Source organism: Vanellus vanellus, assembly GCF_965231255.1.
Source record: "Vanellus vanellus genome assembly, chromosome: 6".
NCBI classification, from domain to species: Eukaryota; Metazoa; Chordata; class Aves; order Charadriiformes; family Charadriidae; genus Vanellus; species Vanellus vanellus.
Genome location: NC_138911.1, coordinates 495,247 through 522,650, shown reverse-complemented (window position 1 = coordinate 522,650; position 27,404 = coordinate 495,247). Strand labels below are relative to the sequence as shown.

The window sequence follows — 27,404 nt, the reverse complement described above, 5'->3', positions numbered from 1 at the left end:
TTAAGCAGAGAGGAAAAGCTTTCCCGTATCCCTTCAATACAGTCATTTATGCTTTTTAAATCATTATAGCTTCGTGAAAAGCAAGGCTGGCTGCAATAATTATTTTTCTAAAGCGAACCTTGACGTAATTTCTGTGAGGCGCTACGATCAGTTTGGCCGGAGCTCCCTCAGCCCCTGATCTCGCGAATACTGACCCGCAGCGGCCGCTCGGGACCAGGCCAGCCCCGAGGCCACACTCGGTTGGGGTGGCAAAGGGGGACTGATTCAGCAGCGGTTTGTTCTCAGCAGCGTTTTGGTTCTGCACCGTGAGGAGAGGGCCGAGGCCTACCCCGGGGGCAGGGGGACCCGCGGCCCTGCTGGCCCCACAGCGATCCAGACACCCGGCGCCCAGGGCACCTTCCTGGCACCACCACAGCTGCCCCAGGTGGCAGCTTTGCTTCCCCTTCTTTCCTTAATGGTTGAAGAATCAGCCCTGGGGAGGCGGCAGCCTGAGGGGTGTCCTGGTGGGGGATGAAGGCCTCGAGTGGGGCCTACCCCTGAGGGGCAGCCTGCCCGGGAGGGAGCCCGGCGGGCCGTGAGCCAGCGGCAGCGACCGCCTCGGGACCCTCAGAGATGGGGGGAATGGAAAGAAAAAAAAAATGCATAGGGAGAAAAATTTAATTTCCCGACGAGGATGGGATTCGAACCCACGCGTGCAGAGCACAATGGATTAGCAGTCCATCGCCTTAACCACTCGGCCACCTCGTCACGGCATCCTTCTGCTTCGCCCAACCTATAAGAAAGTACCACGACGGCTCCTGGCAGCCTCTCCCACCCGCCGCTCTCTCTGCGAGATGGCGCCGGCCGCTCGGCCCTTCCTCGGCACGCCGCGGGGCGAAGCCACCGCCCGGGCACCGCGCAACCCCCTCGCGGGGCGGCCGCTGCCCCGCCAGCCTCACGGCGGCGGCTGCGGGGCGTGCTGGCGGGGGGGGGAATGCTGGAATGGCAGGCAGCGGGCTGATTGCGCGGAGGCCGCCATGTTGTACGGCGGTCGTCAGGAGGGCGGTTTGGCGCGGCGCGCAGGCGCGGCAGGCGGCGGTTAGATTTGAACAAGGGCGCGGCGGCAGCCCGCCCCTATGGGAACCGGTGGGCAGCGGCGGAGCGCGGCGGAGCGGGGAGGGCCCCGCCAGCGGCAGGCGACAGGGCCCTGACCGGAGCTGTAGGTGAGAGCGGCCGCGGACGGGGTTGGCGGCGGAGGGAGGCCGGGCCGGGCCGGGGGAGCCGCTGAGGCGACGGCCGGTGGCTGGGGCGGACCCCGCGGGGTAACGAGCGGTGAGGGGAGGGCAGCGAAAGGGCGGGAGGAGGTCGGCCCCGCCAGGGAGGGGGGGAGAGGCCTCCGTGGCAGGCCCGGCGCCGCTCAGCCCTTTTCCCGCCTCGCCCCCGGCGGCGCCGCGCCTGAGGAGATTCCAGAGGGGGCGGCCTCGAAGCGTGAGGGGAATCGGCTGGTACAGTGGCGGATAAATGCGGTCCTGATCCACGCGAAGCGACTCGCCTTTGGGAAGGCACCGGTATAAGCGATAACGAGGTGTGATTTAGTGATTTAGCGATTTAGCATTTGGAGGCCGCTCTGGAGAGGGCTGTCAGGGCGGTAAAGGAAACCAGACGGGGGATCGTGAGGGAAACTGTGTGAAAACAAAAAGGAATTGTAAAGACAGTCTAAACAGATTCTTATTCTTAAAGAGGGGGAAGCGGTGGGGATGCCTGCCTGAAAGCGGGGTCCCGGCTTTGTGGCCTCGGAGGCTCCGAAAGCCACGGCCTCTCCCGCAAACCTTTTTGACTGGTACCAACGTAAACCTGCTACACCTTTGGTGAGAAGAGTTACGCTGCAACAATAAAACAAGAGATTAGTAAAATTCGTTTCAGCAAATCGGCTTCCGTGTACAAGTACAATGCCATTCTGGGAAACTTCTCTGCCTCTTATTTGTTATACTTTCACGTGTAATGGTGTCTTCAAAGTCGTGTGCTTTTTTTTCTGTTTAAGCAAACAAATTTACTGGGAAAAAAATCTGTCCTTATCATGCTTTCTTGCTCTGCCTAAACATCATCGTTGAGCAAACATATTTCTGAAAAGATTTTTTCCTTTTCCCCTCCCCTATAATTTAAACTGCCTTGTGAGCCATACCCCAAAAATATAAAATAGCATTTTCTTTGATTTAGCATTTTGCTAAATCTAGAGCTTTCTTTTCCCTACATAAGGCTTAGTTTTAGCTTGGAAAATAAAAGTCAGTTTGTGGTTTAAATCACCTACAATGAGGTAACTGGCTTGGCGGACAAGGGAGAGCAGTGGATGTTTCTTACCGGGGAAGTGATCAACGTGTATGAATACCTGATGGGAGGGTTTAAAGAAGATGGAGCCGCGCTCTTCTCAGATGTATCTAGTGAAGGAATAAGAAGAAATAGGCACACACTGAAATACAAGAAATTCCATTTAAACATAAGGGGGGGAAAATGCAGTGAAGATAGAAGAGGTTGTCCAGAGAAACTGTGGGGTTTCATCTTTGGAGATATTCAACACTGGAATGGACAGTGTCCTGAGTAGTCTGTTGTAGCTTTGAGCAGGGGTTGGACTACACGATCTGCAGAGGTCCCTGCAGATCTGAGAGCCTGTGATTCTGTGAAATGCAGAAGCTGAGCAGTTCTGTGCAGATCTCTCTATTTCTAATTGTAAAACTTAATTGTTAGTTTTACAAATCGCTTGATCCTTGCTTAGGCAAGGGCTGCCTTACAACGTTGCTTGCTGAGGTTTAGCAAGGGGAGAATAAAGTAGCATTATAAATGCTGTCAGATTGCTTGTAGCTCTCCTGTAAGTATACTTTGCATAGTTATTGATGGAGGGATGCATGGAGGTAAAGATCATCATTTAACTCTAGGAAATAGCACAGAAAATTGCATGCATTGTTCTTATAGTGTTGATTCTGTGGTACATTTGTTTGTAGTTTTTGTCAGATCCATGGGAGACTGAAGTTATGAGGAATATTAACCTGGTATTCAAAGCCCTGAACTTTGTTGTGGTTTACAAGAAACGTTAGGGAATATTAAATCTGTGTTAGCAGGGGCATCCTGTCAGTGTGGGTTAATTCATTTTATCCTCTCACACAGCTTTTGGTAAGTGTTGTAGTTTTCTGTGCTAGTGGGAGCTATTTGCATTGACATGAGATGTTCTTGGCGTGAGGGGAGAAGCAGTGATTTGTGTGTCAGAGCAAACTTTGTATTGCATAAGGTTTGAGCACATTTATCTCCAACAGTTACCAGAATCTTAACTTTAAATAAAAGGACACCTAACCTGTAAGACTCAAACTATTAGCACAGTTGTTTTATAATATGATACATAGCAGAAAACGTGGACTTGAGAGGCCCGTTACACTTCCGTGCATTCCTGTGGCTAGAGAAAGATGGACAGAAAAATTATAACATCTAAGGCTAGTATCTAGTTGTGATTGTATGCAACTTTTTTTCTCGAGGTTCATTAATATTTTGGGGTTTCAGTACTGTATTTTATAGGAAAAGCACATCCTTCAGAAATGGACAAGATTTACGTGGACCCTAACATGGAAAAGTAAGTTGAAACGTCTAAGAATTTTATTGTGCTATAAATATTATCATTTAGAGGCAAACCTTTTCTTAATACCTGCATGCACTTCAGCATCTCTTGAATGAAATGTGTTATCAATTGTGAAGAAGAACAGAGAATTTCTTTGATCGTGTGTAGGAAAGCTCTGAGGAAATCTCATGGCAGTGGACTGTCTGGAGGCTAACTGACCATGGGGGCTGGAGGGCAATCTGCTGAGTTTTCCAAATCTTATTTTTGGGAACTAGTGCTGGAATGAATGATCTATTCCAAGCAAGCTTGTTTATTTAATTTCACACTGGTAAAAATAATGGAGAAATCAGTTTATTAACCTTAAAAACATAGCAACACTGTTGAAGAAATACATCTTGGTTCAAGTTTATGCACTAATACCCATTTCCCTTTTTTCACCACCAGTGATAATACAGAGCACATCAAAGGGAAGCGACTGTCCTCTGTGAGTAACTTAAGGCATTTCTTAAAACAAAAATCCTGTAAGCAAGTGAAAGAAAGAAAGGGCAGCTGTAAAGAGGAACTTGTTTTCTCATCACAGTTGAAGAAAAGCATTCCAAAAGCAAAGAAAGAGCCTATTAGATTTATGTGATTGACTAGGGCACTGGTGGCTCTTAGAAACTCTCTCCAGCCAAGTAATCAGTTCTTGTAGTTCTTGTAGAGCTGATCTTCTCAACTATTATTTTTTTTTTTAGATTTTAAAGGCTCCGCGAAATCCTCTTGATGATCTGGGGAATGGGAATGAAATGACACAGGTAGGTCTATTAAGTCCTTTCTTGCCGATGCTTGTAACGTCTTCAGTTTGCTCCTCAACTTATGTCTGATTAAATTGTATCACTAGAATAATGCACGTGTAAAAACTCTTGTACCAACTGCTTGGGAAGATAATGTTTGGAGTACTAAATATTGTAAGAAATCCGTTGAGTTTTTCTTATACTTCTATTTTACATCATTTTACATTTCTTCTATCAGGAAAAGAGGAATAAACAGAGATTAATAGGCATAACTTGCTCCTGCTGTAGTCCATTTGACTTGAAGTTTGATCCACCAGTGTAAAAGCTGGTATAGTCACTAAGATGGTTTTACATCTGAAAAAAATCAGCCTGCCAACTCATTTAAAGTAAAAGCTAAAAATTAAACATTTTCTTCAGAAATACATACGGATTATATTTCATGTTTATAGTGTCTGTTTGTTAGAAATTGTCACTCTAGGCCTGTTCCGTTTGTATGTCTTTTTAAATGCCATTTCTACCTAAGGTGTGTTCTATGGACTAATGTTCTAGTTGCATCATATATTTATATATTTATCTGTTGCTGATTAAAAAAATCAAAACCTCATTTTTAGCATATAAAGCTTCTAATTTCTTTAGAATACGAAATATGAGCCCAAAATATTTATGCACAACAAATCTATTTCAAAACTGGATTGAGTATGAAGAGGGACTCACTCTTCATTTAACTTTAATACATTACTTAAATACAGTACTGCTAAGGAGCAATGTAAGACTGTCACATACGGTAGTGTGACATCATTCATAACTGCTTGGGTTGCTGACATGATTTAAAAAAAAATAAGTATTTTACAGGCTTTGTTAGTCATGTGTATGTAACAGGTAGTGCCCGGTATGTTAATACTTTGTGTTTTCTTGAACAGTACGTGTTGCACTGTCCTGAGACTGAGCTATTTAGTTAAGGAAGCTTATTGCAGACAACTGCACAGCAGTGGTATGATGAATTAGCTTTCCAATACACGTAATATTGCATTGTTACATACCTTGTAACATTGCATTAGTATGATCACATAGTCAGTGACACCACTGAAACATTTTGACAGGAAAATGGTGACTTTGATTCTTTCATGAATCCTTCCCTTTCTCCCACGAAGACAATCCAGTATTACTACTTTTTTTAGCTCTTGTAGTAGAAAACTAAAGCAAAAAATCCCACAACTCCCTTGGTAAGCAACTACATATATTTTCGCTAGTATGCCAGACAATGTGCCAGACAAAAATCCTTACAACTGGTATTCTGCTTCTTGTGTTTGAAACCAGGCAGGTCTCACAAAGTTATCTTTAGATTCTACTTCTTGTGAGATGGGTGTCTTTATGTCAGGAGAAGTAGTTTAAAGATGTTGGTAAATATCTGTTGTACTCGTTGGGCTCATAGATTATTATGGGAGGGAGGGTGTTTGGGTTTGGGTTTTGTGAAAAGCTATGCTTATTGCGGCTTCTGGGATAAGAACAATTCTCTGTATATCAAAGCGTTGTGTTCTTTATTGTCAGGACATCAATATAGAAAAACGTAGGAAAAACTCTCGCCGTGTCAGCTTTGCGAACACCATAAAGTAAGTTTGATCTGAAGGATGCAGATCTACATCCTTTATTTAAGCATAAACTGCAGACTATAGGTAATAATCTGGTACACCCTAAAATTGCCGTTTGCATACGTTTGTGAGTATTCAGTGAAGGCAAACTGGTGACTTGTTATATTGACTTGATTTTGAGCCCTAAGAGAGCCACTATTAATTTTCTCTTCCTAGCTAGAAAAAAAGAAAACAAACAGTTCAGTGAGTTTAATATAATTAGGAATTTTTGTTTCCCTGATAAATTTTTTTAGTGATTTCTATCTTAAGTATGATAATGGCATCTTCCCACTGGAAAATATGATTGGGTTCAGTAAACTTCTGGCTTTTGATATCTTCATTTCAGAATTTTTTTTTTACTTTATTGTTTTTTTCTTTGCTTCAAAACAGACAGTCTTGTGTTTTTCAAAAAATGGATTGTTTTGTTTTGTTTTGTTTTTCTTAGCTGCAGAGTCTTCCAGCCAGATCTTAAGAATAACACGGGAGAAAGTACAGGTAAAAACTCTTTTGTCTTCTCCTGACAGGATTCGCAAACTATTAGCAACAAGATTTTAGCCTGAATTTAAGAAGTCAGGCCTGTCAGTCACACATAAAGAACAATGCGGTCAGCTGTTTATCATGGACTGGCTGAAAATTGATTAGTTACTGGTACTGGGGACCTTGTAGCTCAAAAAAGGAATTATTTTCTTAGACAAAATGCACCTGGAACAAAATCTGCCTTGGGGATTTAGATCAAAAGAAGGCTGAGCAGAATGTCATATTCACTCGGTCAAAGATTACCTTGGAAGAATCTGAAAAGCTAATGCACTTTCAAGTATTTCGCTTCTCTGGGGTTTTGCCACGATAAGAAGGCACATCAGGAGTGAGAACTTCAGAACATTCTTTTTTGTGAAGTTTCCTCTTGTCTCTGACTGTTTTGATCGTGCTTCTCATATTGTAATGTCTAATTTTCTCATTATTTTTAGAGCGTGCAGCAGATACACGGAATGATATCCTGCTTAATCAGTAAGTTTGAAAAAATATTCCCAAGACTGTAGAGTTCTGTCCTGCAAATACATTTCTTCACATGACCTGCAACCATCAAAATATTACTTCTCAAAGAAATGCAGCATACATATTTATTTAGGTATAAAATTGCCTAGTGCTTTTGATTGGTGAAAGAAGGGATACAGCAAAAAAAGGATATAGCTGTGTTGGTCGCTCACAAGATAACTGTTTCTGAAAAATCGAACAATTATGGCTTGAAACTGCTTCCTTCCAAAGCTGATTGCTTGGGAATGCTTTCCAGGAGAGACTTACCAGATTCTATATCCGATAGACATAATCTTTGATATTTGTTACTATAACTTTTTTCCTCAGAGATAGATGAAGTGTTAGTCTGGCCTCAAGGTTCTTGTCTAGCTAAAACACGATGATGGGATTGTTAAAATTAAAACGACCTGGTAGGTAAAATAACAAATTTAGACAGTTTCTATGTGTGAAGGGGAATTTCTTACAGTTAAAATGTATAGCAAGGAAATAGCTTATGTACAACTGTAGTTAACGCATGCTTTTAAAGATAAGCACACAATATAATAACACATATACGTGTATGTGTGCGCGCATATATATATATATATACATATATAAAAAAATAAACATCAGTACTCTAGCTAAGGCTTCTTTGTCTTGAAAGAGTTTGCCTTCATACTCCCATGTACTATTTCCTAAGTAATTAATCCTTCTTAGACCTTAGCTGTTCTCAATTATAGCATGGTTTGGGCTGGAAGGGACCTTAAAGCTCATGCAGTCCCACCCCCCTGCCCTGGGCAGGGACACGTCCCACCCGCTCAGGCTGCTCCCAGCCCCGTCCAACCCGGCCTTGAACACCTCCAGGGATGGGGCAGCCACAGCTCCTCGGGGCACCCTGCGCCAGGGGCTCACCACCCTCGCAGTCAAGAATTTCTTCCTAATATCCAATCTAAATCTCCCCTCTTCAAGTTTAAAACCGTTCCCCCTCATCCTATGGCTCCCCTCCCTGATCAAGAGTCCCTCCCCAGCTCTCCTGGAGCCCCTTTAGGGTCTGGAAGGGGCTCTGAGGTGTCCCCGGAGGCTTCTCCAGGCTGTACAACCCCACCTCTCTCAGCCTGCCTTCCCAGCAGAGGGGCTCCAGCCCTCGCAGCATCTTCTCTAATTTTACTTGTTACTAAGGAATCAAAATGCAGTCTGTATGTTGAAAAATGGCTTGTGTCATGCTAAGAGGAGACAATCTCATGGGAAAATAAGATTGCAACTCAAATTAGAATGTACTGAAGACACATAAGCAGTGCCTGCTTTCTGCTGCCCAGTCCCGTATGAGCTATGCAACAGAATTCTCTGCCTTTTCAGTATATTGCTGAAGCCTTCTGTTCTGAAATCTTTTAACAAACTGTTTACCTAACTCACCTTTTGCAGAAATGAAGAACCTGAAGCTGTTCCATGTGAGATCACTGGTGAGTTTGGTGTCCTGGTTTGAGTGACACAGGACTAATTTCTCTTCTAATACTTGGGAAAACTGCACTTTTAGATGACTCTAGTGTCAGAATTTGTGAAGATAGTTACTTTATAGTCAGCTATGGTGTGTGGGTCTCAAGGTCTCAGTGTTTTTGAGCTCACCAGGTGCAGGGATGAGGAGGAGCAAGACCTGGGCACTTGACCCAAACTGGCCAAGGGGTTTACTCCATACCGTGAACGTCATATTCAATATAAATTAGAAAGTTTGCTATGAATTGCTCTCTCTCCCTTGATGGCTGCCATCCTGAGAACTCCTTGCTCTGGTGCCAGAGCCCTGAGCCCTTCCCTTCCTCCTGAAGCCATAGTGCTTGCAGTGTCCGACATCTGCTGTCCCCTGCTGGGGATGCACAGCTTCCTACTGATATAGTTGGCTGAGTATAATCTTAGTATATTTTGTATTGGTATCAGGATCAATATTGGCTCTGTAGTGTTATTACTGTTAATTATCTAGTCTTATTCTGTTAAATCTTTTTATATTTCAATCCCCCAGGTTTCCTTGATTTTTCCTGATTCCCTTTCCCGGGTGGGGAGGGGTCATCAGGCGAGAGAATAATTGTCTAAATGACAATAAATTGTCATGGGTTTCTCAAACCGTAACATTTGGAAATAGATTTAATTCAAAATGACTATTCAAAACCATTGATTCTGTTTTTAACGTGCCTAGAACAATCTCCCTGACCGAGAGGACTATTGCATGAACGGGCTTTGTCCCATAAAGCTGCTTCCAGGCATTGTATTGTAGGAGTACAGGCAGCCCTTCCACATACTGAAGGGGGAGTACTGAAAATACTTTTTAGGATGGATATATTTTTAATTGTACTTACTTACTCAGTGGTATTTGTAAAACGAGTGCATAGATCGTCAGCTCGGTGGATAAAATAATAAGAAAATAGTGCAACAACTGGAGTAAGCCCTTTTCTTTCGCCAGGGATGAACACTTTGCTTCATGCCCCTATCCAGGCATCGGTGCAGCAGACTGAGGTATGTGAAGGCTTTTATTTTTTTGGTGCTGAAAACATCAGTGTCCAGAATATATTCCAATAATTTGTGTAGTAAAGATGAAAAATGTAACCCCGCTGCCTAAAAAATAAATCCCTGTATTCACATAAAATTCTTCTGAAAGTTAAACTTCCGTGTTTTGAAGTATTTTCCTCACCTGATAAGCATTATACTACAGTATTGATAACTCTTGCTTCTAAAATTGGTTGCTAGCTTTTCAGTATCTGAGCTAGTTCCTCAATTTTTTTCAATTCTTATCTAAGAATATGCAAAGGATCTTATGTTTCAGATAGGCCTGGTTATGTATTTTTTCTCATGTATTACTCTCTGCTTGTGTGTTTTTTCTTCCGTGGGTAGAATGGATATGCACAAACGTGCTCTCTGTTCCTGCTGTTAAAAAGCTTTAGACAAATTGCAATGATTAGCATGAAACGGTAACTGAATTTCTTCAGTTGAATCAAGTGATATAACACAAAATTCTTAGCTAAGACCATCACAGGCACAACTGCACAGAAATCCGGAACTGTGTTACACTTCAGTGATGATGTTATGGCGCTGTGTTGTTAAACAAAGCAATTGTCAAAACAGCTGTACTTACTGCAATGGCTTCTGACTTCTATGTTGAGTTTAAAGATACGGCTTAAAAGCATATGTTAGCGCTTGTTAACGAATGTTAAAAGCAAAAGAAAACAGTTGAAATCTGGCGTGGATGAGAAGATGCATACCATGAGTCTATAAAGGTCAGATTGAAACTCTCTCTCCTTGTTTTGGGTAATTATATGGTTGTGCTTCTTTCAGTATATTTTATTTCTTGCATTTATAAAATAACATGTAATTTGAAGTAAACATGAAGCTGTTCTTAATATATTAATTATATTTGATAAAATATAGTGTTATATCTTGTTACTGGCCAATATTTAAAAAAAAAAAAAAGTCTTTTAAAACATCCAACTGGGTGCTGCTGCTTTGGGGCACATGCATGATAAGCTGGGCAATGGTTTTTGAATGCAGTTGGGGGGGAGGGTGGAAGGCGGAAACCACACATAGAGATACAGAAAATACTGATCCATAAGGCTCAGTAATTGTTCCATGCTTACTAAGATATGTCTAGATATGAAGTCTTTGCCCAAAAGTAAAACCAAGGCACATTCTTTCAAAAAAATCCATTTAAATATGATATGCTGTAATAATTAAGTTGTCGTCCTTTCCTTGAATGTGTTATTGCTTATTAAGGACAAGAGAAATCAATTTTTTTTCCAAAACAAAAGTAAATATAGAGCTATAACCTTAGGACTGCATTAGTTGACTTCTGTTTTAAATATAATAACCGATTGTGTCATTTGTTTTAAGTGTCAGTAATGTAATTCCGTCCTCTTTTTTTTTTTTTTTTTGTCATTTTAGTGGCATGATGCAGACAACGCCATTCAAAGAACAAATAGGCCTGACACCACCCTCATCTTTTCAGATGAAAATGAAATGGATATGACAGCTAGTCACACTGCAGTGATTACACGTAACCTGAAAAACAATCAGGCTGACAAAACTGAGAAAATAGATATCACGTCGTTTCTGGCTATGTTAAACTCTAATAATGGAAAGGCAGAAATAAGCAAAGAATTTCATTTTTTCTCTGACCCTACAAACCATTTGTGCCCATCTTTTGAACAGAAGGAAGATGCTACTACTGGAAAAAAAATAAATTTCAATGAATTTTTGATGAGCTTGAAGTCAAATGAAAAGGCACACAATCCTGTGGAGGGACCTGAAAAAGAGAATGTTTTTTTTGTCCCTCCACAAGTCTCAGAAGACATGGCACGATCGTCTGTGGAATTTGTATATACCAATGAGCCACTGGACACCTGCAATGTAACAAAACTCTTCAGAGGGCAGGACGATGGGATGGAAATGACAAAATGCCAGGCATCTGATGTTAAAGCTATGTTTTCTGATCTTTGTGAAGCTCCACCAGAGCAATTACTGTGTGCGGATGTTACTGAGGCATTTGTAGATGATGGAATGGATATGACAACTAGTCACACTGCAAAAATGTCTTTTCCCTTCTCCAGTGTTGGGAATCAAAGTCTAAACTTCAAAAAGGATTTCCCATCCACAGAGTTAGGTAATTCTATATTAAAGAGAGCACCTAATCAGCACTTAATTGTTCAGCAGGACCCTCAACTTTGTATGGACAAAAAAATAATAAACATTGAAGACAGACAAGATCCTACAGTGCTGCGAAATGCTAAACAAGAGGCTAGAAGAATGTCTGCCATCCCGGGCTGCATTTCTTCCGACACTGTCTTCCGAGGTGATAAAACTGTTGTTTTTTCTAAATGTGATGACATGGAAATTACTGGGAATTATACAGATGTAATCTATCATGACAGTACCAAAGAAATGAACAGCTCACATCATAAAACTTTTGAAAAGTCAGTCAATACAAACTCTTTGCTAGCAGAAAACAGACGTCCAGCACATGGTGAGAGGGAGATTACAAAGAGTCTAACATCTTTAGATAATCAAGCTTCTGTGTTGTATAAAAATAGTGCACTTGAACTGTCTTCGGGCTCAGATGAACGAATCGAAAAAGTGACCCAAGATCACAGGACTGCCTCAGTGAATGTTGGGTTTGATTCATGTACAAATTCAGCGTCTGCTGGCGTTTCTAAGAATAGACTGCAGCACCGACTAGCAAACTCTCAACTTGTTTCCCGGCCAGGTGAGAAGACGGTCATATTCTCAGGAGAAGATATGGACTTGACTAAAACCTGTCTTGTCAAGGATGATGGAAAGAATGCTGAAAGCAAATCTGCTGCTGGAGTGTTCACCTCCGTCACCTGCAAACCTCATTTTCTTGATAGCAGACCTACGTCTCTCAATTTAAATGAACAGGAAGAAATGGAAATAACTAAATGCCATGCTGTTGTCATTGATAATCAAAGCAAAGGGATGACTGCAGAAGCAAAACAAACGCATTGTAAAATAATTCCAAGAAAGAACGAGAACAAAAATGTCAGTGAAGGTGTAAATTCTTTAGATATGGAAAAGGAAAATCTTGAGGTAATCAGTATCAGTGGAAATATTAAAAGAAGCCAGGCTACAGAAATGAATACTAAAGATCGCGAGGTGATAATGGTTGATAAGAAGCTTGGAAAAACAAACTTTCAGGCAAATGGTCCAAGTTCCTGTGCAAAGAGTGTGTGTTCATTACAAGAGCAAAAGAGAGAAGTCCCTGCAAATACTGTCACTGACACCTGTGCATTTGTGTCTTCGCAAAGTCAAAAAGTTGTTACATCACAAGCTTTGGGAAAAAACCTTCTAAATGCTTCAGTCTCCTGCACAAATGACAAAATGGGCATGTTTTCAGATGATCAAACCATGGATATAACCAAAACTCATCCTTCTGCCTTTGATGTTGCTTCTATTAATACAGTAGGAGAATACAAGAATAACTATAATCAAAATAACATAATAACCAAGCAGCTGCAAAACCGGACCTTCCCATTTTCTGGTAGTTCTGGTGTAGATACCACAAGTCAGTCTCCAGCAATAGAACGTGGGGATTTGAAAATGAACACAAATAAGCAAACTGTTACTCCTTTGGCTCCAAATGGTTCATTTATTTCCAGTAACGAGCTCGCTCCCTCTGGAATGAAAGGAAATGAACAATTTGGAACAATATTAGGAATAAATGCAGATTGCCAAAACTCAGACAGGCAAGAGAAAACCCATACTATGAGGGTAGTAAACAAAGTATTGCCAACTCGAGTAGATTCAGAGAGAGATTTTTCAATTGGCAAAACAGTTTCTTCAGAAGAGGATTTTAAAAATCCTCACTCGGTTGCTGGCCTGCACTTGAGGGGCGCTGAAGAGCCGTTACTAGCCAATACGTCTGAACCACATAAGGGAAGTTCCCAGTTGCCTTTGTTTTCAGAAAAATCAGTTGTGTTTCCTTCTGGTGAAAATATGGACTTGACTGGAAACTGTATGGTAATGGCTCCTGATTACAACATCAATGCTGCTTTATCAGAAAGTAAAGCAATACCAGGATACCTCGTTCAAGATGGAAATAAAATAATGTCCTTAAAAAAGGGGGTCATGATGACAAATAGTCAGGAGCAGCCTGCGTGTGATGTGTACTACTTGGTATCTGGCAAGAAAATGTTAACCGTGACTGGTTCAAAACATTTGCCTTTTGCAGGTGAGAAAACTACCATATTTTCAGAAGATGCTGATATGGACATCACCAGAAGTCATACCGTTGCAGCAGACAACAAAATAACTTTGCAGTGTAAAAGTTCAAATGATGACATATCCTTAATTCCTGGAGATAAAACTTGTGTTTTTACCTACAATGATGACATGGAAATAAGTAGACTCGATGCTGTTGCAATTGATAAACCTATGGAAAAGGCTGCATCTCAAGGGATGCTTAACATGGCTAAAAGAACTGGAAGGAGAAGCTTGAAGGGAGCAACAGGGGAAAAGACTGTTTTATTTTCACTGAATGATGAGAATAATGACATGGAGATCACAGAGAGCCATACGGCTGCAATAGGCCATGAAATTGTCTCACCAAATGAGGGAGGGCTTCAGTCTGTATCTTCAACTTATCCTGTTAAAACTGTTATGTTCACAAGTAGCCAGGCTGACATGGACGTTGCCACGTCTTGCTCTGCTGATAAAAATACCGTAAAAGTTGTGTGTAATGACAAACCAAACTTGGATAAGGAGGCTGGACAGCAAGCACTTTCAAAGAGCGAAGCTACTATGTTTGCTATGGATGATATGGAAATCACTAAAACCCATAATGTCGCTTTGGAAGAAAATTCTCTGCAAGGTAGGCAACCCAAACAGTCTATTCCTTTAAATTCCACAATTATGTTTACGAGTTACCAGGCTGACATGGAAATCACTGAGTCTCACTCTGTTGATGAAAGTATTGAAAGAGTCTTTTGTGAGGATAGATTAAACCTGGCTAAGCAGGTTGAAACAGCCTCCTGTCCAGGTAGCAAAACAGTCATCTTTACTTTGGCTGAGGATATGGAGATCACTAAAACACACACAGCTGTATCAAGTGGTGAAATTGATGTACAGGACAGACAGTCCATTCCAGGCATTTCTGCAGTTCCTGCTGATAAAACCGTTGTGTTTACCCACAACCAAGATGATATGGAAATAACTGCATCCCATACTGTTCCTGTTAATAACAACATTAATGGATTTGACAACCAAGAAGTGTCACGTAAAAGCACTCAGCAAGCAGACTTGCATAGTGTGTTGTCTTCTTGCAGAGATGAAATAGATTCTCCACATACAAAAGACCTGAATGGTGAATGTCATACAAAATCTAAGGATAAGGCCAGCATTGCCTCTTCTGCTTCATCAGCTTCAGCATTTCCTAGTGAGAAAGGAGCTATCAAATGCCCCAGTGGCACAACACCAGATTCCGTTTGTTCTCCAGAAGAGACTGTGGGTGTGCCGACACCACAGCATCTCGACCTTCCCACGGATAATTCTGTCCCTGTGAACAGTCAGCAGGATGTCACACCGCCAGAAAACCTGCAATCAAAGGGAGTATCTTTCAAGCTTCCAAGTAATGGGCCCATGGATTGCAGTGAAGAAAGTGGCGATTTGGTATCCCGTGTTTCACTTCCCGTCCAGCAATCAGTCTCTTCAAAGGCTTCTCCAGATGCACGTAGGACTCAGAGAAACCAAGTCTTGAAAGATGATACATCTGGACGTGAAGATTTAGCTACAGATTTAGACGTGGCTGGAGCAAGCCTTGTTTCAGTTTCTAACAAGGAATCGAAGGAAAATGAGGGGCTGTCAGCTGAAGGGGAGACACCTCCAAAAGACTTTCAAATAAACTCTGAACAAACTAAGCAAATTTTGGTCAGTGACAGTCCAAGAGATCAAACAGATCCCACTCTTGCACCTGAATTATCAGGTATTTTAAATGTTTGTTCAAAACTGAAAAATATTAGAAGGAAATCTACAGTTCTCTCTGTTTCTGAAACTGCATTTTCTGACCAGTTGCCCGAATCAATTCAGCCAGAGGATACCTTGAGGTTAAGAAAAAATACTGTAAATGAACCAAATAATTTATTTTATAATGAAGAGCAGGAGAACACAGGTCTTGAATCTGGAGCTGCTCCCATAGATGCAAATTTAGGCATGGCGTTTAAGGATAAACATCAAGGAATAAATGTCCCTCTAGGTATCTTCCAGCCTAAATTACCGAACAGAAGAAATCCTTCTGTTTCAAGCATACAAGGCACAAATGCAAAACCTTCAGACAACAGAGAAGCACCAGTTTCTGAAGTAAGTATAAATTCTGGTGAAACCCCAGGTAACAGCAAGTCTAGTAGGCAGAACTTCAGCCCTTCTCAGTTTATAGCAGAAGAATTTCTTCCTGTCTGCCTCGAAGAAATGGATTCAAATGAATCTGTAAGCTCTGAACTCATGGAAAATGCCTGTAATGAGATAAACAAAAAACAAATCTCCCACAATGAAAAGAATGAATTTGAAGAGACAAAAACTTGTAACAACACAAAAAGGGCTTTGGAACAAGATAAGGAGGATCTTCAAAGTCCAAAGAAGGTCAAGAGGGATGAAAACTTGGATGGTGAGGCCTCCCAAGACTTGCAGGTGAGCCTAATTGCTCGTCATAAGGATACAGTGAACATTAGCAGGCAGGGCTTTCCTTTAAATTTTGGGGTGTAAGCAGATCTATTGGTAGGTTTTCTTTTTTCTCTTAACCACCCACTCACTGTCATTTTGCTATGTCGTCCCCTTTATTTTTCATTGTTTTGCCAAAATAGAAGAATCTGTGCAACTTTCCTGAAGCATGCAAAACAGACAGAATAAGGGATATGCCAATTGTAAATCATTCTCTCCGTAGTATCCTTTTCATCCTTTCTTGACTAAATACTCTTAGTCCTCTGAACTAAACTATTTGCTAGTTGTTGCTTAGGTACAATGATAGAGTAAGGCCTAAAGCGATTATTTAAAATCCCAACATGGATGTTTAGTTTAAATCAGCTTTTTTTATAGACAGCACAAATTGCAGCTGAATAAAAAAAAAAATCTGTGCAAATATGGAACATTAATCTGACCTTCAAAACAGGTTTGTACATCCTCAGGAGAAACTTTCTGGTGCCAAAAGCTGGAATAGTGCTCTGTGGTGCCTACTGCTTTGAGAAATGAATGAAGGGTTTTGCAGCTTTGCTTCCCGTATGTCATCATAGGAAATGGCTTAACTAGCCAAACACTGGTTTGTCGTGCTGATTAGGTATAAAATGTGCTGATACTAAAAATGAAACAATTCTGAATGTCAAGAAACAGCTACAATAAACTACTGATCGACTTGCTCCTGTATTGTTTCATATAACTTTTAATATTTTTTTTGTTTTTAAACTTGCTAATATTAGGTTACTTTTGGCGCTGTGCCTCAAACCCAAGTAGAAGTTCATGAAGGTGAAGATCCTCCAAACCTACCAGCTAAAAGCCCTGACTGTACTCACGCCTGCACCAGCAGCTCTTTGGATTCTGCTAAGGCTGACACAGAATTAACAAGTAAGACATCCTTTGTGGTAATAGTCCCAAACCTTGTGTTCTTTACGCTTAATCAAGGAAGAGCCCCACCCGCAGTATATATTTCATTTGGGAAAGGCCTTGAACGCCTGTGTCGCAGCTTCCCACCCAGCCAGTCAGCATGCTTTTATGTTCTGGCAAAGAGTCCAAGCTGTTCAAGGAAAACTGAGATGGGAAGAAAAAGGAGCAGAATTTAAGTACAGCTTTGTTTTCAAGGGCAAGTTGGGCTGATGAAGTAGTTTAGTTACCTTAGCACAGAGCAAAGCCCCATCTTAACCTCTGCTGGCCCAAAGATGATTTTAAGCTGGTTCCGTGCAGAATGAGTCTGCATGCCTCAGCACTGCACTCTCGGAAAAAGTGCATCGCAGGGACAGGCTCTAAGCAGATTCAGCCCCTAGGTTTAATTAGCTCTTGCTAATTAACTGATACCTAACAATGAGGCAGAAATCTGCCAATCATCTGATAAGTGCTATCTTGCCTCTATTTACAAAACCAATTCCAATTTTGGCCTTCTGCAACCATGAAAGCATATGCCTTATCCAGTAGAAGTTGGGTTCCTTCCTTTGAGTGAGAAACTAGCCCTTGTTGGCTCAGAACTTGAATGCTGTGTTTTTACCTCAAAAGCTTGGTCTCTCTCTGCATAGGATGCCCTCTGTGAACTGGTTGGAGTCTCTTTATCAGTTTTACTACGTTTTAGTATGTTACATATGGCTTTCTTCCCATAGAAAAGTGATCTCTGTCATTTCATTACTGCTCTGACATAGATTTTATTTTACATTAGATTCTTAATCTAGTCCTCCTTATTTGTCCCAAGTAGTTGTTTCCTCAGTTACTTCATTCAGCACTGGAAACACACAGAAAGGTCAAACTCTACATTAATTTTTTTTTTTTTTCTAGAGCTAAGAGCTTAGGTTCACATTTATGTAAGAATATTATTAACCTCATCAATATCCCGTTTTTTTTTTTTTTCCTGGCTAGTTCAGCGAAGCAGTCAGATGGAGTCTCTGCTGCTCACAGATAGCATTTGTGAAGATAACTTACGGGAGGTATGTAAATAGCTGAATAATTTCTCGTCCTAACAGGAAAATACTTGTGTGCGTATATGCAAGTAAGCGTTCTTGCTTGAAAATTGTACTTATCTGTACGTTTTTCCTAATCTTCACAGAAATTTCAGAGTGGTGTTATCACAGTTGGGGAGTTTCTTACACTTCTTCAAGTCCACGTTCCGATTCAGAAGCCCCGGCATAGCCATGTTCCAGCCAATGTGAGTATCTGTCCTTTGATAAGTGTAATATAATTGACCTGAAATTATATTCCTTTGTCTTGTTTGTTTGTTTGTTTTTAATTTTTATCCACTAACCAGTCTGTATTAAAGGCCTTTAAATGAGTTAAACCAGAAGTCCGTTCCACCTTGACAAGTGTGTTAGACACTTTAGACACTGCATGCTTCCTCTTGTCTCTTTGCCTGTTCACCCCTGATAAGTCTGATGCTTTTTTTCCTCACTACTGAAAAATAGAATAGATTTCAATCTCTTAATGAAATACCACATATTCAGGATTATCTGTTCTTGGATAAATATGGTAATTCTTGCTTTTTTAACTTGTTTTGAGGATGATAATTTTGAAAGTAGAATTAGAAGCTCAGTCTAACCTTTTCACTTTATCCTCTTACTATGTCCATCACTTGACATTACTACTCTTTATTTCTTCCCCTTAAGTCTGTTCTGCCTGAAACCAGTTTCAGTATCCTTACCCTGAAAGGTTTCTGCTGAATTTTTGCAGACACGGGAATGACTTTTTTTTCTCATGCAGATAAGTACCACTCGTTCAGCATCAAGTTACTACCAGTAAGGCAATAATCTTACTTTGCAATCGTCCTGAAAACAGGGCCTTGTAAATTTTCTGTTCTGCAAAAATAAAGCTTCTGGGCCTTTTACTGTTTTCTGTACATGAATTGATTGGAAGTTACTGTTTCTGAAAAATATGCATCTTTCTTTCTTCTCCTTCACAATTTTTCCCTCTGTTTTTCCCCAGTGTGCAGTCAGTGCACCACCTACTCCAGAAGACCTCCTTTACAGCCAATATATTTATCGCCCCAAGCTGCGTATTTATGAAGAAGACTGCCAGGCCCTCTCTCAGATGATAGATGAGTAAGTGTTTTTTTCAGGCTCAGAGTATATTAGTCATTTTATTTTTTCTGCTCTGGTTGCATGCAAAGTGGCCTGAAGAAAGTTAATACATTACATATGGGGAAAATAAAAAATGATAGTTAACTTCTTTATGCCGGTAGCCAGTTTATTACAGATTTAGATGGTAGAGGGCTAACTCTTGGGGAGGAGTTGTGGTTATGGAGATAATTCAAGTTTGATTTTCCTCAAGTAATATATCTTTTACTAATAGTGTTTCAGTTGCACATCAGAAGAGGTAGAGTAAAACTTTTTAAAATTGTATCAAAAATGATCAAACAGAGAAAGCAGAATCGTAACAGCTTACAGTCCGTTGTTTGTTCCTTTCTGCCAGTGTTTATTAGATTGAAATATAGTTACATGATTTGTTTTCTTATCTGAAGGACACTTCAGATTCATTATGCCTTTTACAATTTATGTGCAAAACCAAGTTTTATGATAAAAGTCAAAACCAGCAGTAAGATTTTTCCCAACCTCATTAGCACCCCTTCCTATTTCTTTGGCTCTCCTGTTCAGTCCTGCCCTCAACAAAGAGACTATAGGAAATGAAGTTTGTATTATGTGCTAGAGTTTAACAAACATGCTCCCCCTTTAATCAAGGCTTTAGAAGGACTTTCCATTTTCATTTAGTTGGGTCTTACATTTTGGAGAGACCCAACTAAATGAAAATATTTACATTTCCATGTTTTAATCAGAAAAGGGGAATGAGTCATATAAATACCAATGTGCTGCTTTATGTGCTCGGTGCTGTTGCAACAAGATCTTCTTTCAACTTTTTTTCCACGTTTCAGGTTAAAACTGTATGCAAACGTCCAAGATCAGCTCCTGGTGAACGTGAATAAGAGTTTGTGGGAAGTAATGAGGACCTCCTCTGATGAAGAGGTAATACTGCATGAAGAGATAATGTGGTTTCTTACATAATGAAGAAGTAAAGTCAATTTATGTATTTAAATAAAATAATCAGAATGATCACAGAATAACAGTAGGCAGGCAGGTGATACAGAGCAAAATATTTTCTGAATGGAAAACTGCTGTGAGAACTTCTAATATGTCTGGAGAATCCAAGGATATGTGCCCTTTAAAATATTAAAGGGAATCTGTTGTATAAAACAGAAAAACTTGATCGTTCAAGTTGATAATTCAGGTTAGTTGAGGGCAGGAAAGAGAAGAGAAACTTTAGAGGGGCCTAAGCAAACAGTGCAATTTTGGAAGGGAAAACTGAACTGTTGTAGAGACTCCATTGCTTCGTGGGTGGAGCAGAACTGGCTGTTAACTTAAATGCGTATTTACTTCAGAAAGACATGTGAAGTTGCAAGACGTAAAATGAACAGAAAATATGTGTCATTACACAAAAATAAGACTGCATACTGGATTTGCAACATTTGCATTTAAAACCAGAAGCATTTTAAAAGTATCCCAGATACATAAAGAGATTTGATTTTCTGTGGTTTTAATGCCAAGAATAAAGGAGCTATTCAATGAAAATAGTCAAAATTGACAAAAGACAGTATTTTTCACAGTTCATAATTAGATTGATATAGGATATCACTGAGGCTATGTTATTAATGAGATTCAGAAAGAACTATACTTATGAACAATGAAAGCACCTAGAGCCCTTAGCTGAGAATAACAAATTTGAGAGGTTATTAAGCAAATCTCTACACACTGCAATTAGCATGATACCACCTAGTGGAAAAAGGCAGATGGCAAACATTGTAGAAAAACGCTTTTTGTACATTGCTCTGCAGCTTCTGGATTGACAGCTGCCAGAGAAAACATTGACCTGCGTGATCTGTAGCTATGTTCTGTTCAAACGAGTTTTAAGTTTACTTGTTGTGGTTTGGGTTCTGCCTGGACTTGTGTGAGCATTTCAGTTAGCCTCCTTAACCGAAATGGGGCAAGTGTTCTAAATACATCTCGAACAACTGGGATGAGAGACATCTGATATACTTAATGCTCTGGGTTTTTTTGTAAAAACATGTCTTTAGTTATTTGTGCAGCCCCCTACCTGAGTAAAGACCTTGTTGGATCTTTGGGAAGAAAATCAGTTACTGTAGTAGGCGACTGTACTTGAATTTACAGGGATTGTCCAGCCTTAAATTTGATTTAATTTGCAAGTGTCATGTAATACTGCTACTAGAGAAATGGGATATTGGGAGGAGCAGAGAAGGGAGAAAGAGTCTAAAGGGTCAATTGAACAATCTTTTGTTGTGCATTCCCAGTCACTTTCTCTTCTGTATTTTCCATTCATCGCAGCTGAAGAGCTTTGGAGCAGAATTGAACAAAATGAAATCCTATTTCATCAAGGAGAGTAAAATCTTGGCTCACAATGAGAAAGCAGCATTGTACAGCAAATTGCTGCAGAGCGCGCAGGTAATGTGCCACAAGGCTGCAGGGGTTTAGCTTTAAAAAAAGGAACTCCTACCATATTTTGTCTGTCTTTGGCTGTCAAGTTTAGGAGCCTCATTATTGTATGTAAGCATGCGTGCTCGTGAAAGTTTCCTTTTTATTAAATGTACTTCCCTTTTATTTATATGCACATGTAAAACACACTGGGACAGTGACTTTCTTCCACTTACGGTATAGGAACCTTCTGCCTAAGGGTTTTGGCAATGAAAGTAACAGTGAAAAATGGGAGTATTAAAGGAAATGCCATCAGAAATTTGCTCCTTATACTGTAGTAATGTCAGTATTAGTAACTAACAAGGAAATGCAGAGGTAATGCGTTGTGATAGGTATCAGAAATTTGTATGTGTTAAAAGCTCTGTGAATTTATTTTCATGTCTTATCTCATCCCTTCATAAGGCAAGTCATTAGGAAAGACACACTGTTAAGCATCTAGTATTTACCCATGGCTACTGCCTTAGTGTTTGTCAGTCTCCCTCTTCATTCTAATGACAGATAATATCAGCTTCTTTAATTAGTTTCTTAGCAAGCAAAGATTCACATGGTGGTCCCAGAAGACAATTCAGCTTTTTAAAAAATGTCATTGACTCAAGTACAATTTTCCCATCTTAGGAACAACATGGAAAGCTACAGTCAAGAATGGAGAAGGTGGATGAATTGATCAAGGAGGCTGAGCGCTGTCTTGTTGCTCTGGAAGACGGTATGTGTTTCCAAACTGGTGACCACTATGCCGATTTCTGTATTTTTCTGCACAGCTGCTGTTTAAACGGTCAGTTCAAGATTCTGTGTTGAGTGGTTGCTTGGAATTTTCCAGTTCCTTTGTTACAAGTATTTCTCATGCCTTCATTTGTGTCTGCAAACTTGTCTTGTGGGAATCACTCACACATCATATGAAGCCTAGGAGTATATCTGCGCTGAAATACTGAATTATAATCGTAGCCTATGAACACATAAGCAAGCTGGCTAAATCTGCTAGCGCTAACAGTACAGCCGCTGGCAGCATGCAGTCCAAAATGGCTGCAAAACCTGCCAGCGATCCTGCAGATAGGCAAGAGGAAGCTTTGTGCTCCAGGACTGGATGTTTTCAGCATCACAGCTGGATGCTTTAAAACTTGTTCAGCTGTGTTCACGCAAGCTGCAGTCAGTACTTGGCATTGCTGCATAATGATGCTCTGTGTATTTTCACTTCTTTTCTTCCAACTGAATTTTCTTCCAATGCCTTAAGTAGAAATCAATTGCACAGTAGCAGCTTTGAAACAATGCAATAAAAGGAGTTTTCCTTGTTACCTGTTAGTTTTTGAGGTTTTTGGTAGATACCCTTCCATCTTTTTGTACATATTTCTTAGTTAGCTTTGAAATACTAAGATTGATAGAACCCACAGACAAATAAAATGGAATCTAAGTACTGAATCTGGGAGTTCTGCAGAGACCTGATACTTCTTTCCCGTAGATTCTGAATGGGAAGAATGGGAAGCAGACTGCAGTGATGAAATGGGAGAAGGGAAAAAACAAGGGAAAGGTAATGGTACCAGCTGAATTGCACTTTTTGATTTGTTTTTTAAATTCTGGAGAGGGTGATACAACCCCCACCCTGATATATTAATTCTGATAGTCGATGCAAACACTACTGCTTTGTTTTCGGAATTGGATATAGCTAATTACACAGATGTTAAGGTACGAAAAAGACTGTTTTTCCCCTGGAAAAATAGAGTTTAGAACTTGGTACAGTGGGACTTGAAGACCGTGTGCTGGCTATCATGTTCAGCACTTTAATTGTTCAATAATTACTGACCTTTGTTGACTGCATATCTATATCCAGGTAGGAGTAACAGCCATCAAGTTGAGATCTTTCATGTTGTTAAGAACAGTGACTGCAGAGCAAGTTAGGGCTGTCTTTGCTGCTCCTTTCTCTCATAGCTTTTTTCCCTTTCTCTTAGAATTTAAAAGCCTCAAAGCCCAAGAAGAGGAACTTCAAAGGTAAGAAGTCAAAGAGGATCTAAAAACCTTAAATAACATGTGCATGTTCACTTTTTAAAGAGTTGGTGTGTTTTTAACCGATGCACTACATCTCATGTGGTTGGCTTATCTTTGCAGAGAGCTGTCAGATCTGGAGGCTGAGAATGAGCAAACGCTAGCTCAGATAAACCAGCTAAAGGAAGAAGAAAAAAACTGCCAGGAACTCCTGGAGAGATACGAGTAAGGAAAAGACCTTCAGGTTTTATTTTTATCAGCTAGTTCTGGGGCCTCACATTTGTATATAAATGTTTTTGCTTTTGGTTTTCTTTGTTATTTGAGTTGGGAAATCTTTGCATGCCAACCTCCTTGCAGCCCAAGATAAGCAATAAAGCCTCAGTGAACTTCTGTGCGCGATGCACTGTTTTTCTGTTAGCTACTTGGCAGTGACACTCTACATTCAGTCTTTCTATATCCAACTCTCCTCCCATTCCAAAATCAACATTTATGTAAAATGAATAGTATTATGCTGGCATTCCCAACAGATTCTTACATTCTGTTGGAAAGGGAAAATTTTGTTGGTATGTTATGTGGTAATAGCTGCAAGTGCACTTAATACTCTGATCTTTGTCCTTCAGGTAACTGTGGGGTTGGTTGGTTGAAACTTAGGGTGATGGTGTCTTTTACCCTCCTTTTTAGCTTCACTGAGTGGGAGATTACTGAATGGAGTGAACAGCAGGCAGTCTTTAATTTTCTTTATGATGCTATTGAACTCACAGTTGTGTTTGGACCCCCAATAGGTAAGTCACAAAATCGGTAGGTTTCCATTTTACGGATTTGAAAGGTTAAATAGTTACATGATAGAAACGTAAAGTTTCTACACTTGTGAAGATCTGCTAAAAGGAAACAGAAAACATACCAGAGCAGGAGCGTGTAAGCTGAGAGGTGGCTTTGAATGTCTCTGTCAGTGCTTTCTATGAAAATTCAGAGAAGTATGTAATGAATGGCTGTTTCTGAAGCGGAAGAGCTGTAACTCCAGACCTAAGTATGAAAATAACTACTGTTTGGGTTTTTTTCCTTTCCTTCTCAGATGGTGATGATTTTGGTGAAGATCCTTCCAGACAGATAGTCAGCCTGAACTTTGAATCTCTCTTGGATGGTAAAATTTTTTGAAAGTGGCTGCCCTGATAATTGGTTCTTGGGAAGACATCTGTAAATTTGTAGTTTATCTGCTAATGCATTACTGTATGGCTTTTAAAAGATTTCTGGCAACGTGTTTTTCTTTTGTGTTACAGAGGAAAAAGCTCCGCCCTCCTCATGTTTAGTCCAAAGACTCATCTCCCAGTTTATTGAAAGTCAAGGACACTGGCAGGAGAAGTGTCCCACACTGTACTACTTGCCCCAGGTAATGTCCCAGGAAAAAAGGCTCTGGAAGAACATTAAATCTTTTCTGTTACAGAGAATAGGGCTGATACTGAGAACATAAGCCTCCTAATAAATGCTTCATCAATGCAGATCAAAATCCGCTTCATGAGTATTCTGAGGTGTGAGGGGGAAGTACCTGTGCCTGAAGGCAAGAGTCCTAAAAGCAGTGGTTTCTTCCTTGTTTGCTGCATTAATATCTGCCTGTCTTATTGATTTTTTTTTTAATCTTTTTTTTTTTCTGCTAGTAGAAATTAAAGAATTGAGCTGAACGCCATTCTGCTTCCTAAAGAATTAACGGTTTAAATGGCCAAGCCAAACTTGGTGTTCCTGTGTGTCTGCATATGCCTGTTTACAAAGCTGAAGGGAGAAACTTAGGGCAAAGAATGTGTATTTGTTGTTATGCTTGCACAATTTCATTTTCACATCCAAGCAGTTGAACTACTTTTTTTTTTTTTTTTGTATACTTTCTTGGATCACCTGCATTTTCAAGTGTCACATAGTTTACCAGCCTGAGTGCCAATGTGATTGCTTTCATGACTGCCCACTTAGGTTCTTCATGATGTCTCTTTGGTGGTGAGTCGCTGCAAGATCTTAGGAGAAGAGATTGAATTTCTGGAGAGATGGGGTGGAAAATTTAATCTTCTGAAGACAGAGGTTGATGACACAAAGTGAGTAACTTCAGATGGAGTTTACACCAGTCCTTCAGAGAGCATCTGTAGATAATCAGGAACAAAACACTGAAATACTTTGTTTGGTTTTCTTGAAATTGAGATTTTATGCCACTATTTTTAACAACAACCTAATTTATTTCAATACAATTGCACTATAATATTCAAATGCATGGAAATTAAGCTGTTCTTGGATTCAGCCAATTTCCATACTATCATATAACCTCTCTTTCCTTGCCACTTTCCTGTTTCACTTGACTCTCTCTCACTTAAAACTTTAGGCCAGAGTGTAGCAATGCAAAGGAAACAGAGCCAAGAGTTTACCTGTAGCTTAATGATTTGTTTCTTTTAATCTTCTATTTGTTTCAGCCAAGCAGAATCAGTCACTGAAGGACAAATGCACTTAAACTAAAGTTTATTTTCCTTAGTTTTCATTTTCTCATACTACTTCTCGATTTTGTGGCATGTGCCAGTGGAGCAGGATAAATATGACTTCACCTTATCCTTCTGTAATCGATGTATATCCTTAACAAAGAAGTGACCGGTTAAGCTTGCCCTGCGTGCCTTGATGCTGTTCCCATTGGTGATTTGAATTTTGTAGTACCCTTTGCAAGGGTGGTGTCGTACTGCATGCCAAAAAACCCATAAAAGCTGTGTTTAGTTAAGTCAACGCAACAGACGCAACTTGGGCAGCCAGCCTGTGCTCAGGAAGTTGCACATTGCTGGAGACTTACCTGGAAAATACCTGCTTTATGCTATCCCAAAGCATCTGCTTCATGGGCATTGCGTCCCTGGTGATGGTCTTACCCATATTTACGATAAAATTAATCTCTGGCCTTCCTGCACATCGTCACAGGCAAGGATACTGTGCTGGATAGAAATCTGGCCTGATTTAAAGAGGGCTGGATTCATGAAACAATCTTAAAACTCTGGAATTGAAAGTAAATCAGTCCTACTTATTCTTAGCTACCTAAGAATATTTTGTGAACTACAGAACATTTTTGATTATTACTCTAGATTCTCCTGTAATTTTTGAAAGGTTCTGTGGATTACGTGTGTACTGACGTTTTCTGTGAGGAATGTTGGGGGTTTGTATTCTAACTCAGTATTAGAATGCTGCCAGTATTAGAACGGAAAGGTTCTTTCAGGCTTATTTATGAAGTGACTGTTAGTCTCTGCTGGAACTCTTCAGAAGTTACTGAGCTTGTTGCATCAATTACAACACTTGTTTTCACTTCTGGAACTTAATTTAAAGGTGGTAGCAGAACATCTGAATGTCTCGTATTGATCTTTTTGTTTGTTTTTATTTTGCATACAGAGTGAAGCTTTTGTTCTCCGCTTCCACGGCTTTTGCCAAGTTTGAATTGGCCCTGTCTCTGTCTGCCGACTACCCATCTGCTTCGCTGCCTTTCACTGTCCAAAACCAAATTGGGAATATTGGGTGAGTTGAACAGAGAGAACCACTCCGTATGACTTAAGTTTCAAAGCGAGGGATGGGGAATTAAATGTTCCGTATCCTCTCAAACACGTGTGATAATTTTGTCTTTCCCAGGGAGGAGGAAATTTCTGCTGTCCTCTCCAGTGTACCAACTGGTTACCACTATCTGCGGAGAACAGTCAGCCTGATTCATCAGAATTTGCTCCAGGCTCCCAGATGA

General features: G+C 40.4%; 1 protein-coding gene across 1 annotated transcript; it reads left to right on the top strand.

Annotated features, from left to right (window-relative positions):
- Positions 1-3,560: 3,560 nt before the first annotated feature.
- On the top strand, positions 3,561-27,404 carry KNL1 (kinetochore scaffold 1; the record flags this gene model as incomplete). Its single annotated transcript, XM_082485399.1, has 26 exons — positions 3,561-3,595; positions 4,025-4,064; positions 4,315-4,374; positions 5,902-5,963; positions 6,427-6,476; positions 6,947-6,986; positions 8,415-8,452; positions 9,442-9,494; positions 10,914-12,699; positions 12,844-16,163; positions 16,946-17,090; positions 18,087-18,154; positions 18,274-18,372; positions 19,143-19,258; positions 20,086-20,176; positions 21,551-21,667; positions 22,313-22,400; positions 23,151-23,219; positions 23,638-23,677; positions 23,795-23,896; positions 24,353-24,453; positions 24,744-24,812; positions 24,949-25,058; positions 25,628-25,746; positions 27,065-27,187; positions 27,299-27,404. The coding sequence occupies 26 exons, from the start codon at positions 3,561-3,563 to the stop codon at positions 27,402-27,404; spliced, it is 7,047 nt and encodes a 2,348-aa protein (XP_082341525.1).